This window comes from Penicillium cosmopolitanum (assembly GCF_028827165.1).
Source record: "Penicillium cosmopolitanum strain IBT 29677 chromosome Unknown utg000009l:1.0-9042332.0:1.0-9050551.0, whole genome shotgun sequence".
Taxonomy (NCBI): Eukaryota; Fungi; Ascomycota; class Eurotiomycetes; order Eurotiales; family Aspergillaceae; genus Penicillium; species Penicillium cosmopolitanum.
In genome coordinates this window covers 885,580-899,566 of record NW_026622679.1, presented here as the reverse complement: position 1 = coordinate 899,566, position 13,987 = coordinate 885,580, and the positions used below count along the sequence as shown (strand labels likewise).

Sequence of the window (13,987 nt, the reverse complement as noted above, 5' to 3'; positions counted from 1 at the left end):
TTCTCTCGTTCATCTGACAAGTGCATGGTGTGCAAGTGTCTCTGAACCTATCAAGTGGGCCTTCCCCAGAATCCCCCGTTTTTTTTTCCACCCCCAGAGCCGTGAGGGATCGTCACAATTGTCCCTTGGTCACATACTTTGAACGTTGTTTCTGCCGAGCTGCACCTGCAGCTTTTTCTCCGAGTTTAATCTCTTTTCAAGGCACATCTCCCTCCCACACCTCGATGTGCTTGTCTACTAGGTGTGGGTGTCTGGTCGATTTTCGTTTCATTGCTACCTGGGGTCATCACAGTTCCCGTCGCAGAAAGCGGTCCGATCTGTGTGCCTCGTGAGGTTGCTGCATCAGGTTTGAGAAGAACGTAACCTGTATATGGAAAGGGTCAACAGTGTACTCTGTATGAAAATTCGGAGACAGTTCTGACACTCCCCTTCCTTCTCCCTCTTCTTTTTTCTCTTTTTTTTTCTTTCTCTCTTCCACATTTTCTTGCTGTTGTTTTGAATATTCGCCCTCGCCCTCGCCCTCGCCTTCTGCCTTCGCCACCCTCGGGCAATGCCTCGTCCAAGAAGACCTGGCGCGCCAGAGCCCAAGCGAAGAAGTCGCAAAGGATGCTGGTAAATGATATATGCTCCTCAATTGTTGAACTTCCAGACTAATGACTGCTGCAGGCCATGTAAAGCACGGAAAGTAAAATGGTAAGAACGCAGGCATCCTGCAATACCAACACCTTTTGACTAATTTTTGGTTCTTGCAGCGGAGAAGAGAAGCCTATTTGTCTCAATTGTCAACGGCAGGGGGAGTCATGCGATTATAGCGTCCGCCTCAACTGGGGAGGTCGGACGAAAAGAGCTTCCGTGGACTCACCCAACTCCCAATCTAGCGGCTATGGAGGGACATTGATCGGGTTTGATCCCATTCCAACGAGTGCCGCTAAGCCAATCCAACTCCCCACCCCAGGAAGCAATCCCCCATCATCAGATGGCTTCGTAAATTTTCGAACTGGGGACTTGGGCTCTCCCGGTGCAATCTCACCTGGCACAAACACCCACTTGGGTATATTTGACTCTCCAAAGCCCCAGTCGGGCTCCGAGGGAATCAATTCGCCATCTCAGGCAGAGTTACAGTTTTCCTCGGCCTGGGCTGATCACTCCCCCATGGCAACTGCGGGATCTTCGGGTCCTATGTCAGGATATCCGTTTGGCCCCTCTTTCCATGGGTCATTTTCTGCAGCGGCAGATCAAGGGGTTGGGCTCCGGTCTCTTTCTGCTTTTGCATTCCATGCCAACTCAGTATCTCAACCAGAGTCCTTCCTTCGTGACTCGGCTGATGAGACCAACCATCCATCCGATCATCATCAGAGCGGAAACCAGGCTAACCATGGTTTGGGATTCTCCATTAGTGATATGGAGCACCGAGATGATCAAACCCGCGATATTTCCAGTCATGGCGATATTCTAGCCTTGCTCGGATCCCACGAGATGACAGGCGGATCCCATGCCACGAACTCTCAAATGCATGGCCAAAAAGGACTGCATTCCTTCCATCAGCCAGACGAAGAACACGCCGTCAGGGAGTCATTCTTGGCGCAAAGTAAATGGCAGGCCTACCTGACCAGTGTAACCGATAACTACGGCATGGATTCTGGGCGCCCGGATCATGACCTTGCCTTGAATAATGACCACGCCGCCATTGACATCAACTCAGCGCTGGACTCGATTGCCACAAAGAGCCGAAGTGGAGACAGTGCTTCCCCCAGTGTACCTTGGGCTTCGCCTGCCACACAAAATGCTGATTATGGCGGGTACTATGCGTCTCCAGTACCGATCAATATTCCGAGATACTTATCTCCGCTTCCACGGACGCTGCTGGATAACCCGATCAATCTCATGTATTTTCATCACTTCCTCAACCACACGTCGCGTATGTTGGTACCGCATGACTGTGAAAACAATCCTTTCTTGTCGGTGCTTCCCTCGATGGCCACTGGCGATCCAAATCTCTTGAATCTCCTGCTCGCATATTCTGCCAGCCATCGTGCACGCTATCTGGGTCAGCCTGAACCGGCAAACCGAATCGCACACTGGGTAAGTGAGGTTTTCCCGGCCCTGCGGGTTGCATTGGAGGCCTCTCCGGAAGATATCACCGACAGCCACCTGGCCACAGCAATTCTCTTATTGTCCTTGAAGATTGTTTCTCCTAGCACGTTCGAGGTGCCTATAACCTGGCAAAGCCATTTGAAGCTTGCGCGGGATCTGTTTCTTGCCCGCAGCGAACGTATCGCGCGACCGGGTAATAGAATTGGTGCTTTCTTTGCGCGCTGGCTGGGTTATCTCGACACAATGGGAGCACTATCATGTCGTCAGGCCGGGCCACCATTAATGCTGTACCATACTGTCTTAGCTGCTTGTCATGGCTCAGACCACCATGACGACTTTACCGTGGACTGCTTCACGGGATTCACTCCACGCACAGGAGCGTTTTTTATTCGGTTGGGTCGCCTTGTACAACAATGTGATAGTGAGCGATTCGATAAGCACGGGAATTTCCGACAATCATGGCACCCCTCGGCGGATGTTGTTATGGAAGCCCAGTCGGTTTTAGGAGACATCGAAGGGCTCAGCGAACATGCCCATGCTGACCCAAACCACCACAAAGATGAGTGTGACGACATGATGGCCATTGAGGAGGCATTCCGCTGTGCGGGACTTCTCCATCTGCACAGACGTGTGCTTGGTTCGTCGCCCGATTCTTTCCCCGTGCAAGAAGCCCTCCGCAAGCTCATTGGGGCTCTGGAGCGTATGCCAGCCAACGCGCCGCCCGAGTTTTGCTCGTTGTTCCCGCTTTTCACTGCTGGCTGTGAGTCGCGAGACGCGGCGCAGCGAACAAAGCTGCTCAATCGATTCTTCGTGTTGGAAAAGTCTGGGTTAAAGCAGGTGAGCACCTCTCAAACGTAAATTCTTAGATTTCAACAACACTAACGAGAATAATCTTAGATTCAACACGCCCGCCAATTGATGCAACGCTGCTGGGATGACAAGCTTCCGTGGATTGCGCTAGCCGAAGGACAATTTCTCGGTTGATTGGATAGTTGGACAGTTGAATATCGGCTTGGGATGGCGATTGGCAATACTGGATTTTGCCTCCAACTGTTGGGAGTGTCAGAGTGCCTCAATGATGAATGACTGGATAGATGATATAGCGCAATAAACTCATCAACTCACGATGTTCCACCACGTGCTTTCATTCTTCTTCTTCGGCTCTAGGGTAATCAATTCTCAGTGGGCTGGGTTGAGTTGGGCTGGGGAGGATGGCAACATGTTGTGTTGTGGTTTGGTGTGGTGGTAAGTCAAAGCAGAGTGTGGTCGTCTCGGGAGCCTCACCTCTTCCTCTTCTTCCTCTCATTCTTCCTCCTCAACTTCAACTTTCCTCCTTGGCTTCCCTCAATCACACTACACTTTCTTCACCTCAACTTCTTCCAATCTTTTCCTTCTCCAAGCTATACACTTTCACTCAAAAACAAGCACGGAATTCATAATCCGGCAAAATGAACGACTTCAACCAGTCGGCACGCACCTCTTACTTGGTGGATGAGTTGGTGGGTGCATTCCAGTATAGCTATTTGGTCCCAAGCAAGTGAGTTGTTCCACCTCAACATATCTCCAGCTCACATTTATTTGACCATGACTTGATTCTGATCGTTTGCTTCAGTGCTGTGAGAAACGACGTGGTCGAACATACAATGAGCCCAGTTGCTCATGTGGTAAGTCTCCATCTTCTGTTTGTTCTAGATTTCTGATTAACTCTCCTCTAGGGATCACCGACGCACTTCGACAATGATCCCTTCGCCCCATTAAGCAAAACCGATCCTCACTTTGCAATCCCTCGCATCGATAAGGAAACTATGACCAGCCTTACACCCTTGGATACCTCTGAAGAAACACAAAGGACCTCTCAGGAAACCAACACCTCGTCTCAATCAGTGCCGCCCATCAGCCGTGATACTGACGTTCCCTATCGAGTTTCCACTCCGGTGGGATGGCTCGGGAAGATCCGAGGTCTAGAAGCAAGCATGCACGCACCCGGTTCAGTCCCGAAGCCCATCATTGGCAAACAATTTGTGGTCCAAGTCCCTGCTGAGGACGTTGGCGTTCCCATGCTTGAGGTAGAGCGCACCGGGCTTAGCACTGCCCCGCCTACATGGACAGCCTTGCCCCAGTGGAGCATGCGTCGTTTATTCAAGGATGGCAAGGAAGCAAAGCTCGCCGAAAAATTCCAGTATAATTCAAAATTGACTGGAATCAAGCGGTCTCCTTTGTTCGTCGGACCAGGCCTTCGGTATATCCCAGGGGAACACGATAAGAATACCAATATCTATCGCACTGTCGTGGTGGAGGGTTTGCCTCCTTGGGTCACCGTTCATGAAGTCTTGTCTCGTGTCGAAGGAGGCAAGATCGAGTCCATCGTTTTGGCTGATACCACGACTATCATGGGCGGATACCCGACAATGATGATCCGATTTGTCCTGCAAAGCGGAGCACAGGAATTCCTGCGTCGAACTCACGGCGCTCTCTTCCTTGGATACTGGCCCACCCAAGTCCGTCAGGTCGGCACCCCGACCTACATCCTTAGCGAGGAAATGGACAAGCAGATCAACCAATGGGGGCGAACTCGCTGCCTGAAGATTCATTCTGAACATCTGGAACTGCGTGGGTATCTGCGTCAAGTTCTGTTTGAGCCGGATTGGGCGGAGTGGATTGAATTCACGCAAGAGAATGTGTTGGCTGGAACCAGTATTCTCCATTTCACATCGATCAAGATGGCGCTCGTCGCGTATGACATTCTGCGTTCCACCCAGCAATTTTCCCCTGCGGATCTTGAATTCTGCCATGACCCCTGCGCGGTCTAGGCCATTGCGGTTGCTCATTTGAGATCTCGGGGGTTGAGGAGATAGTCAACAGCGAGCGTTTTGATGGTAGGAGGATAGGCTATTAGGCAAAAGTGATTAGGCATGGAGTTTTGAGTTTGACCATTTGAGTGCGGAAACCGAATCATTTCAAGGGAACTGGGGGAGATTAGCAGCAACGGGCAAAGATGGAGTATGGTGACATATGGCTGGTTTTCTGCGATTTGCAGCAGATCCAAGATGACATTAGGCCATATGCCTACAAAATCGACGATTTCACAATCCACATTCAATGGGAAACAGCATCAGTGTTTTTGTTTTATTTTTTCAGGAGAAGAGACACGTCCCCGCGGCGTCTGTTTGCCGACGGTTTCCCGGTCTCGCTAGGATGGAAGCTGCCGAGCTCCCCACACTCCGCGGGGTGGGGTTAAGCTTAGGTTGATAAATTTATACCTTATGCTTATTCTTCTAGATGAGATTAATACATATGTCAAGTTACTTAGTTGAGGTAAATTCTAATCCAAGTTCGATCGGATCGAGGGCACCAGTAGTAATCAGTACGTGCATGGTCCCAATCACCGGGTATTGAACTGGCTTATTCACAATGTACAACTTCCTCTCTGATGCAATAAGCATAGCTACTACTAGTAATACCTATCGAAGTAGACGGTCATGTTCGTTTCTAGCTCAGGATTAAAACCAGAGTTTAAACCTAAAAGTAACTCCCTCCTTTACTCCGTATGTGATGTGGATATTCCATACAAAAGAAACTTCTCCGTCGGGGCTGACTTGCCCTAATTTCCCCGCATACCCAAACCAACCCCCCCACATTTTACATTTCACATCCATCCAATGAACACATTCTTGGCACTCACAACTCCTCTCTGGTCCTATTGCCTCCTCGACATCTTAACCAACCTAAGCATCCCAATCCCTTCAATTATGCCTCTCCGCGTTCCGCTGGTCCGCTGCCCACTGTCCTCCGCTCATCCCCTCCCCGCCGATCGTATCCGTATCTCTCGACCCACTGCCGATCACAGGGATGATCCCTTCTCCACCGAGATGTACGCAGCCAAAGCTAATGCAGCGCAAACCGCTGAATCCCAATGGTACAAACCCTGTCCATTCAATAGCCCCCAACCTGCCAAATCCCCGATGCAACCCTGATTGGCTCGAGCTCAGAGAAACCCGGTAACAACGTGCCGATTTATAAGCTCGCTTGCCCTGCCCCCCGCCCTTCTTATTTTTCAGTCTGCGAGCTAGGTTGTGCTTTCTTCGTTTCCCTGCAGCTGCATCGGCGTAGTGCTAGTGACTTCATCTGTTGTGACTCTGTCCGTGCCTGTGCCTGTGCCTGTGTCATGGCTACACTTCCCGAGAAAGAGAAGCCGGTTGACGCTACCCGCCTATCTGATGCGGAGAAAGACCTCAAAGCTGACAGCAATGAGAGACTCGCTGGGTTCGAGGACCCGGATGCTGGCTTGAGCGAGGAGGAAAGGGCGAAAATCGTACGTACTCCCATCCCTGTCTTGCTCTGTCTTGCTTCTGCATGTCGATCGATGCAGGTACCCTAACTCTTCTTTTCCTTTTGCAGGACCGCAAGCTTCTCTGGAAGCTTGATTTCCGTCTCGTGCCATGGCTGAGTCTATTGTACCTGGTCTCTTTCCTTGATCGGTAGGCAACCTCGAAAATAAATTTCTACGCCCCCATGCATACCTTGACAAAACAAACTGACTCATCCCAGAACAAATATCGGAAATGCAAAGCTCGTCGGTCTAGAGGATGATCTCAAATTAACCGGCGCGCAATACAATGCCTGTCTTACCATCTTCTTCGTCTCATACTCCGTCTTCGAGCCATTGACCAATATCCTGCTCAAACGACTGCGCCCGAGTATCTTCATTCCCCTTATCATGATCGCCTGGGTGAGTTTATGCATGCACACTTTTCTATTGAACACCAGCTAACGCAGTCCAGGGCATCTGTATGACATGCATGGGTGTTGTAAAGAATTACTCCGGCCTGATGGCTGTCCGATGGTTCCTTGGTCTCAGCGAGGCAGGCCTATTCCCCGGCGTGAGCTATTTTCTTTCATGCTGGTACAAGCGCTCTGAATTCGGCGTGCGCATGGCTATTTTCTTCTCTGCTGCTGCACTTGCCGGGTCCTTTGGTGGGTTGTTGGCAGCGGCCATTGCGAAGATGGACACAATCGGTGGTCTGGCGGGGTGGTCGTGGATTTTTATTCTGGAGGGCCTGCTGACGATCCTTATTGGAATCGCTTCTTTCTGGCTCATTCATGATTTTCCGGATCAGGCGAAGTTTTTATCGCCAGATGATCGGGCTCGGGTCTTGCGTCGTCTTGCAGCGGATCAGCAGTCTAGTGCTGAGCATGAGGAGTTCAAGATGGACTATTTCTGGGCAAGTGTGAAGGACTGGAAGACTTATACTGGTGCGATTATCTACATGGGGGCTGATGGGACACTTTATGCTTTTTCCTTGTTTGTTCCGACTATTATTAGTGAACTGGTGAGTTTGGTCCCAATCCTCTCGACTTTGGTGCTGGCATTCGCTGACCCCTTCACAGGGCTACAGCTCTATCAAGGCGCAGTTGCTTAGTGTACCTCCCTACGCAGCCGCTGCTGTGTTGACTGTGACGGTTGGCTTTATTGCGGATCGCACTAAGCAGCGTGGTATTTGCAATATGGCTGTTTCGCTGTTGGGAATGGTGGGCTTTGCTATTCTGTTAGGCTGCCAGGCTCCCGGTGCACGTTATGCTGGATGCTTCCTTGGGGCTATGGGTATCTATCCCGCCATTGCGAACACGATTTCGTGGACGAGTAACAATACAGAGGGTGAGTTTGGGTTATGATTTGTTCTCTGCTATATTTTTGCAGGACACTAACGCAGGTGCAGGTGTTTACAAGCGTGGTGTCTCTCTGGGTTTCATCATTGGATGGGGTAATCTCAACGGCATCGTCTCCTCCAATATCTACCGTGACGAGGATAAACCGCGCTACTATCCGGGCCACGGCACTGTCCTCGCCTACCTGGTTCTATTTGAGTTCGGCGGCTCGTTGCTGCAGTACATCCTGCTGAGGCGGGAGAATGCCAAGCGCCGGCGTGGCGAGCGCGACCATTGGGTCGAGGGACTCAACCAGAACCAGATCGAGTTGCTAGGTGATAAGCGGCCGGACTTTTTCTACACCATGTAGATCTGTGTAGATAGATCAAGTCAAGTGGGATCAGGCCATGTCCGGTCTAATCAACGATCGGTTATATGGTCTGTTGAGAGCTTATGTTGAATTGATAAATGCAAATATAATATCGAATGTGACTGAGGCTGGGACGCTGGCATTTTCATCATGTCGTAGCTAGATTAGACGTGGAGATTGCGCGATCATTCCAATCGTTGGTAGCAATTGACAATATCCTGGTCTTTCTTTGGACCCTTGACGACGTGTCGGCTTGCCCAGCTCAGGACCTCGCCGGTCTCGGGACGAATGCGAAAGGAGTAGGCTGTGCGGTACATATCATTGATGCAGAGGTGATTTCCTTGCGCCTCGAGGACGGACGTTGCGTCGGATCCCTCGGTGGTCGGAGGGGTTGGCGGCTTAACGAACTCAGGGTTGGATTCGGCAGTAGATGGCGCTTGTTTTCCTCCGGAGAGAGTTGTCTCGTTGAAATCAAAGTTGTGGAAAAGGTAATCGGCTTCGTCGGGGCCCGGGGCGACCTTGACGAACCACACACTGATCCGGCCGGACTCGTTTGTTCGCCATATATATTTTTTCGTCCAGCGAAGTCCGGCTACGGCTGCGGCGCCGCCGATGGAGCTGGGGATCTCGCCTTCTTCGCTGTAGAGCCAGTCGCGGTCGGAGGGGAGGGCGGAGAAGGTGGCAGTGCCCCGCAATTCGCCATTGAAGTCGAGGGGGTTGTCGCTGCGAAGGACACGGGTGAGGGACCAGCGGGAATTGCCCAGGGACCCAAATAGGGTGGCGAGGATTTGGCGTGAGGGCATGGTGGGGTTGCAATGGGTTGAAGGGGGAGGAGAGAAGGAGGAGGAGGAGCGGGAGCGGGAGACTGGGCTGGGCGGATGAGGCATTGACACTACTACTAGTAGCACTGTAGTAGTACTAGTATACACATCGGGAACTCTGATAACATTTTAAATAAGTTCAAGTTGGTATTAATTAGTAAATACTCGTACTAGTATTAGGTATTTTGGGCTGTTACATTTATCTCGAATACTACTAGTACTAAGCACCTCTCAAGGATGAAGTGAGTGTGAATATATATTATCTAGTACCCGTAGCAATTCCCTAAACTAAGTAAGCATAGTACTAACTAGTAGTAGTAGTACTACTACTACCCCAGTGGATGATTCCGAGTCACCATTTACTAACTATACTTCGCTAGTGATTAGTACTAGTAAGAATTCAAAATAAATAAAATACCCAGCAGATCTGATCATGCAGCACGATCCCAGCCATATATAACCTATCTGTATGTATGACTCGGAAAAGGTACTCCGTAGCATTGAGTTTGACCCTCACTTCATTTTAGGTGCAACACCATGTGGGCGGACTCGTGGGCGAGAATCCTCGTGCGGGACCGATTCAAGGACTTGGACGCGATCCGAGCGCGGGAAACCTGGAAGTATACATTAGTAGAGATAGAGTGGAACATCCGAATACTCCGTAGTGTTATGCTATACTACCCAGGTGTGTAGCTGGGCGTAGAGTCTATGAGTATTAGTATAGTACTACTAGTATAGTTAGTATACATTCCTGTGTATATATTCACACATTCCACAGGGATAGCGGGAATGAGAATTAGTAAATAAAACAAGCTCCAAGTCGATCAGGGCCAATCGGTAGAAATGACTGCCTTAGATTAGCTGGGACCCTAGTACCCTAGGGTACTCTCTGGTAAGATTAACGGGCGATCGACAGTGGGCCACTGGGACTGGGGCTGTTTGGGGTTGATGATAGTGATGTGTAGTGAGTTACGAGTATCATCGCTACACTAAATAGCTGTCTACTAGATAGTTAATAACCAGCATCTATAATATATAACATAGTATAATATAGTATAATAATACTATACATAATACTATGCTGTGTATGCTATACTGTACTGTGTACAAATGTCCAAAAGGGACTAGTCGCAACTTGCAAGCGGAAGGCCCCCGAATGCGGGCAAAACAGGCAGGCACGACCCCCAAATAGCCACGGCGCAGGCCCTTTCACCTTTCACCTTTCTTGTCTTATCTTTTACCTGAAGGTGCTTCTGCTTCTGCTTCTACTTCTACTTCTTGACTTCTACATCTCTCTGCTACTAGTATTCCCCTTTGGATATGGCCTGATCCCCTTCGACTTCCCACTAAATCCTGCATTGCAATCTCACCCACCGTCACCATGACCCTCCTCCGGGCCTGCCTGCTTTTCGCCTGCACCTCCACCCTATTCACCACCACTTTGGCCGCTTCGAAACCCATCCCCACGAGCGCCTCAACCACCTTCCCACAATGCGGTATCGACTGCAGTGTCTTGAACTCCGCCCAGGATAGTTGTGTCGCTGGCACCGAATCCACCTGGACCTCCTGCTTTTGCGAGTCCTCTCTTCTCACCTCGCTGAAAACCTCCGGCGCTCTCTGCAGCAACTGCGACTCTTCCGACCAGACCACCCTCTCCAGCTGGTACAACAGCTACTGCAAGTCTGGTGGCAGCACCAACACCAAGGATACCACCAGCACCACGGCCACGGCCACGGCTACCACCGGAACTTCCACCTCGACCGCGACCTCCGCGTCCAGCGGCTCCAAGAATGCCACCACCGAAGAAAACAAGTCTTGGTAAGACCCTGAGACCCCACCCACTATCTGACAACCCCCCTCCCTTTCTCTCTTCCCAGCACCGGGTATCGGATACATAGTATCATTACCTGAACCATCATTCAGACGATCGGTGTAAATTATCGTCCCGAAAAAGAAACCTATCATGCTAATCCGTCCCGATCCGCAGGTGGAGCACCCACTACCAATGGGTCGTCATGCTGATTGTCCTGGTCATCGGATTCTCGGCCCTCGCCGTCTTGGGTGTTTGGCTTAAACGTCGCTACGAAGCGAGACATCCCGGTCTCTACGCCCCCAACGCCGCCAGCAGCAGCGGTGCCCTGCCCGTGAAACCTGGCTCGGGCAATGATTCTGGTGTGCTGAGCCCCCCCGCCACCAGGTTGGGGGTCCCAACCACCTGTCTCCAGGCCCAAGGTCCTGGTGTTGTTCCTGTACAGTCGGGTTCACTGGCTAGTTCCTCGCGTACTGATATTGCGCCAAAGGGAATTGTCCCGCCTTCCAGGTTGCAAAAGGGTGCGCCCACTGCGGCGGCAGATGTGGAGATTCGACAGCTCCAAAGGTGATCGATAATTGATGATCGGTTATTTATGGATTTGACCGCCCTTTTTTTCATTTCAAAGAACCCGCTTTTCAGGGGAAAAGCAGAGGGAAAACAATACTTTGCTCATTTTGTTACACCGCCATACGTGATGTATTTGATATATCTGATCTTCGATGCGCTCGTTGGGACCCTCCTTTACGTGTGGCTTCGTTCTACTTTACTTGCATTTCTCGGAGTTTGCGTGGTCATGGGATTTTTAAGGCATTGCACGATTTCGCTCCCCTTTTGATACTATCTAATGTTGACACCGGCCTATCTCGTTACGGATTACTCCGTATACCACCCGCGGACTCGTCTTGCTCGGTTAGGAAGTGCATGGTACATATACTTTTATTACTACTCTTACTACAATTTTTTGCGTCGCTCGTCTGACATGGAATGAATTTCAGCGCTTTCATCTCGCATATATTTACTGTACATTGTAGATTTGATCCATATCCCCTCCCAAATCACGAAATGGTAATGCTAACAATCTTGATGTCGACCTCGGGCTTCTCCTTGAACGTCTTCGTATTTTCAATCTTATGCACCACGTCCAGACCCTGCACCGCCCGTCCAAAGACCGTATGCTTATTATCCAACCAGGGAGTTTTCTCGGTTGTAATGAAGAATTGACTGCCGTTGGTATTGGCTCCGGCATTGGCCATGGAAAGCGTATACGGCTTGTCGTGCTTCAAGCTAGAGAACTCATCGTTGAACTCGCCGCCCCAGATTGACTCGCCTCCAGTACCGTCACCCTGCGGGTCACCACCCTGAATCATGAATTTGCGGATGATACGGTGGAAAATCGTGTTATTGTAGTAACCCCGTCGAGCGTGCGTGACAAAGTTCTCCACGGTGCGCGGGGCAGCGGACGGGTACAAGCGCAGATGGATGTCGCCCATGGTGGTGTGTAGGATGGCGGCCGTTCCGCTCTCGCCGGTCTTGGGGGCATTTGATTCGTTTCCTCCGGAGGTTTCGGTCGGCTTCTCGTTCTGCACGTCGCGCGATGACTTGGATATCTCTGTTTCATTGGTGAACATGTAGAACCGGACCTTGGCGAACCCGGTGCTAATCAAGATCGGATCGCGCTCTTCGGCTTCTTGAAGTAGCGGGTTACTACTTGCTGCCATTGATACAGTCACTACACCCTTGCGCAGTGGTTGGCCTTGGTACAGGGTGAGATTCAAGGCACGGAAGGGGTCCTCTCGGCCGTAGACTCGTACCACTCGGTTGGTGTAGGTATTGATACACTTGACTCCGTAAAGTGATCCGTAAAGCAGGAAGTGTCCTGATTCGTCGAAGGAGACGTTGACCTTGTTTCGTGTCGCTTCTCCTTCCAATTCGCGCTCCACGCCTAGTCTTCGTCCGAATTCTACCTCGTCTAGTTGGAAGGGTGCTGTGCCGGCTTGTTGCATGTCTGTGATGGTTGCTATTGACTCGTCGTATGTGCGGTAGAGCTTGCCGGTTGCGAATTCAAATACTCGGATTTGGCGATCCGGGAACGAGACGGTTGCGAATTGCTCGCCTGACGGGGATATGGTGATTGCGGTGGGGACGGACTTGGCTTTCTTGAAGGCGAAAAGGTTGGTCGATGATTTTAGCTCAAACACATTGTCTGGCTTCTCGAATGATCCATCTCCTGCTCTCCAATACTCAACCATGCCCGACTCATCGGCGGAAACCACACAGTCGAATGCATTGTTGAAGGCGATGGATGCCACGGGTTTGCGGTGGATAGAGGTGACAGTGTGCAAGGGTTGCGGGTTCTCACCACGGCCGTCGAAAACTTGAATCGTGTTGCTGGACTCGTCTGTCACTGTGAGGAGAGGGAGAGATGCACCTCGTCGATGAACCCAGCAGATACACCGTGGTACGAACTCCAGACTATACATTGCCAGAAGATCTGTTATAGTTAGCGCTGAGCAAAGACGCGTCCACATAGCTTATAGACACCCACCAAATGTAATCACGTCGAAAATCTTGACCGTTTTGTCCGTCCCCGCTGTCGCAAAACTGCGGCCATCGGCGCTGACGGTCGTACTGCGAATTTCGCCTGGATGGGCACGGAACTCCTTCACAAACTCGATACCATCCGCTACCTTTTTCCAAAACTTGACCACTCCGTCAACTGAGCTAGTGATTAAGAAATCGGTGAATGGAGTGACGGTCACAAAGGACAATTGCTCCTTGTGCATGAGCGATTTGGAGTACCGCGGCGAGGTGGGTAGCGCGGTCACATAGACCTTCTCAAAGGGTAACTTTCTCCGCTTCTTCTTGGGTGCGACCTCAGAAGGCAGAGCTGGACCGAAGTCATCGTCGGAAGAGTCGTCGTCGGCTATCATGAAGTTGATCAGTCGTCTGCGCAAAGCTATCTCGTCGAGAGAGCTCTTCGGAGGTAGATCACTCACCATTGTCGTTGTCCTCCACGGCGGAATGAGGTCGCTTCAGTGCCGCAGACGCAGCGAGTTCTTCAGAGTCTGGCATTTTATTCACTCTTCGTAAGATACAAGCGTGGCATTCACGGAGGGCAAGCAGTTTCGAAGAATCAAGAAGTCAAGGGAAGCGCATCGCGGGCGGTGGCCTTTGCGGGCAGAAGAAGCTCGGACCACCCGACTTTTCTCCTTTCCCTTCCAAGTTCCCCCCCCCCACTGTTGA

General features: G+C 50.9%; 6 protein-coding genes across 6 annotated transcripts; 4 read left to right on the top strand and 2 right to left on the bottom strand.

The window, feature by feature from the left end:
• Positions 1-550: 550 nt before the first annotated feature.
• Positions 551-3,078, top strand: N7509_008403 (Zn(II)2Cys6 transcription factor; the record flags this gene model as incomplete). Its single annotated transcript, XM_056633040.1, has 4 exons — positions 551-612; positions 667-693; positions 753-2,931; positions 2,992-3,078. 4 exons carry the CDS (start codon positions 551-553, stop codon positions 3,076-3,078), a joined length of 2,355 nt encoding a protein of 784 aa, XP_056483660.1.
• Positions 3,079-3,899: 821 nt separating this feature from the next.
• On the top strand, positions 3,900-4,904 carry N7509_008402 (uncharacterized protein; the record flags this gene model as incomplete). The annotated part of the gene is made up of 1 exon (XM_056633039.1): positions 3,900-4,904. The coding sequence occupies one exon, from the start codon at positions 3,900-3,902 to the stop codon at positions 4,902-4,904; it is 1,005 nt and encodes a 334-aa protein (XP_056483659.1).
• An 849-nt stretch (positions 4,905-5,753) lies between these two features.
• N7509_008401 (allantoate permease family MFS transporter) lies at positions 5,754-8,110 on the top strand (the record flags this gene model as incomplete). Its single annotated transcript, XM_056633038.1, has 7 exons — positions 5,754-6,010; positions 6,205-6,406; positions 6,493-6,572; positions 6,643-6,823; positions 6,876-7,424; positions 7,483-7,750; positions 7,812-8,110. 7 exons carry the CDS (start codon positions 5,754-5,756, stop codon positions 8,108-8,110), a joined length of 1,836 nt encoding a protein of 611 aa, XP_056483658.1.
• Positions 8,111-8,295: 185 nt separating this feature from the next.
• On the bottom strand, positions 8,296-8,913 carry N7509_008400 (uncharacterized protein; the record flags this gene model as incomplete). Its single annotated transcript, XM_056633037.1, has 1 exon — positions 8,296-8,913. The coding sequence occupies one exon, from the start codon at positions 8,911-8,913 to the stop codon at positions 8,296-8,298; it is 618 nt and encodes a 205-aa protein (XP_056483657.1).
• Positions 8,914-10,312: 1,399 nt separating this feature from the next.
• N7509_008399 (uncharacterized protein) lies at positions 10,313-11,312 on the top strand (the record flags this gene model as incomplete). The annotated part of the gene is made up of 2 exons (XM_056633036.1): positions 10,313-10,749; positions 10,919-11,312. The coding sequence occupies 2 exons, from the start codon at positions 10,313-10,315 to the stop codon at positions 11,310-11,312; spliced, it is 831 nt and encodes a 276-aa protein (XP_056483656.1).
• Positions 11,313-11,799: 487 nt separating this feature from the next.
• On the bottom strand, positions 11,800-13,816 carry N7509_008398 (WD40 repeat domain-containing peptidylprolyl isomerase; the record flags this gene model as incomplete). Its single annotated transcript, XM_056633035.1, has 3 exons — positions 11,800-13,235; positions 13,290-13,667; positions 13,741-13,816. 3 exons carry the CDS (start codon positions 13,814-13,816, stop codon positions 11,800-11,802), a joined length of 1,890 nt encoding a protein of 629 aa, XP_056483655.1.
• Positions 13,817-13,987: the final 171 nt, after the last annotated feature.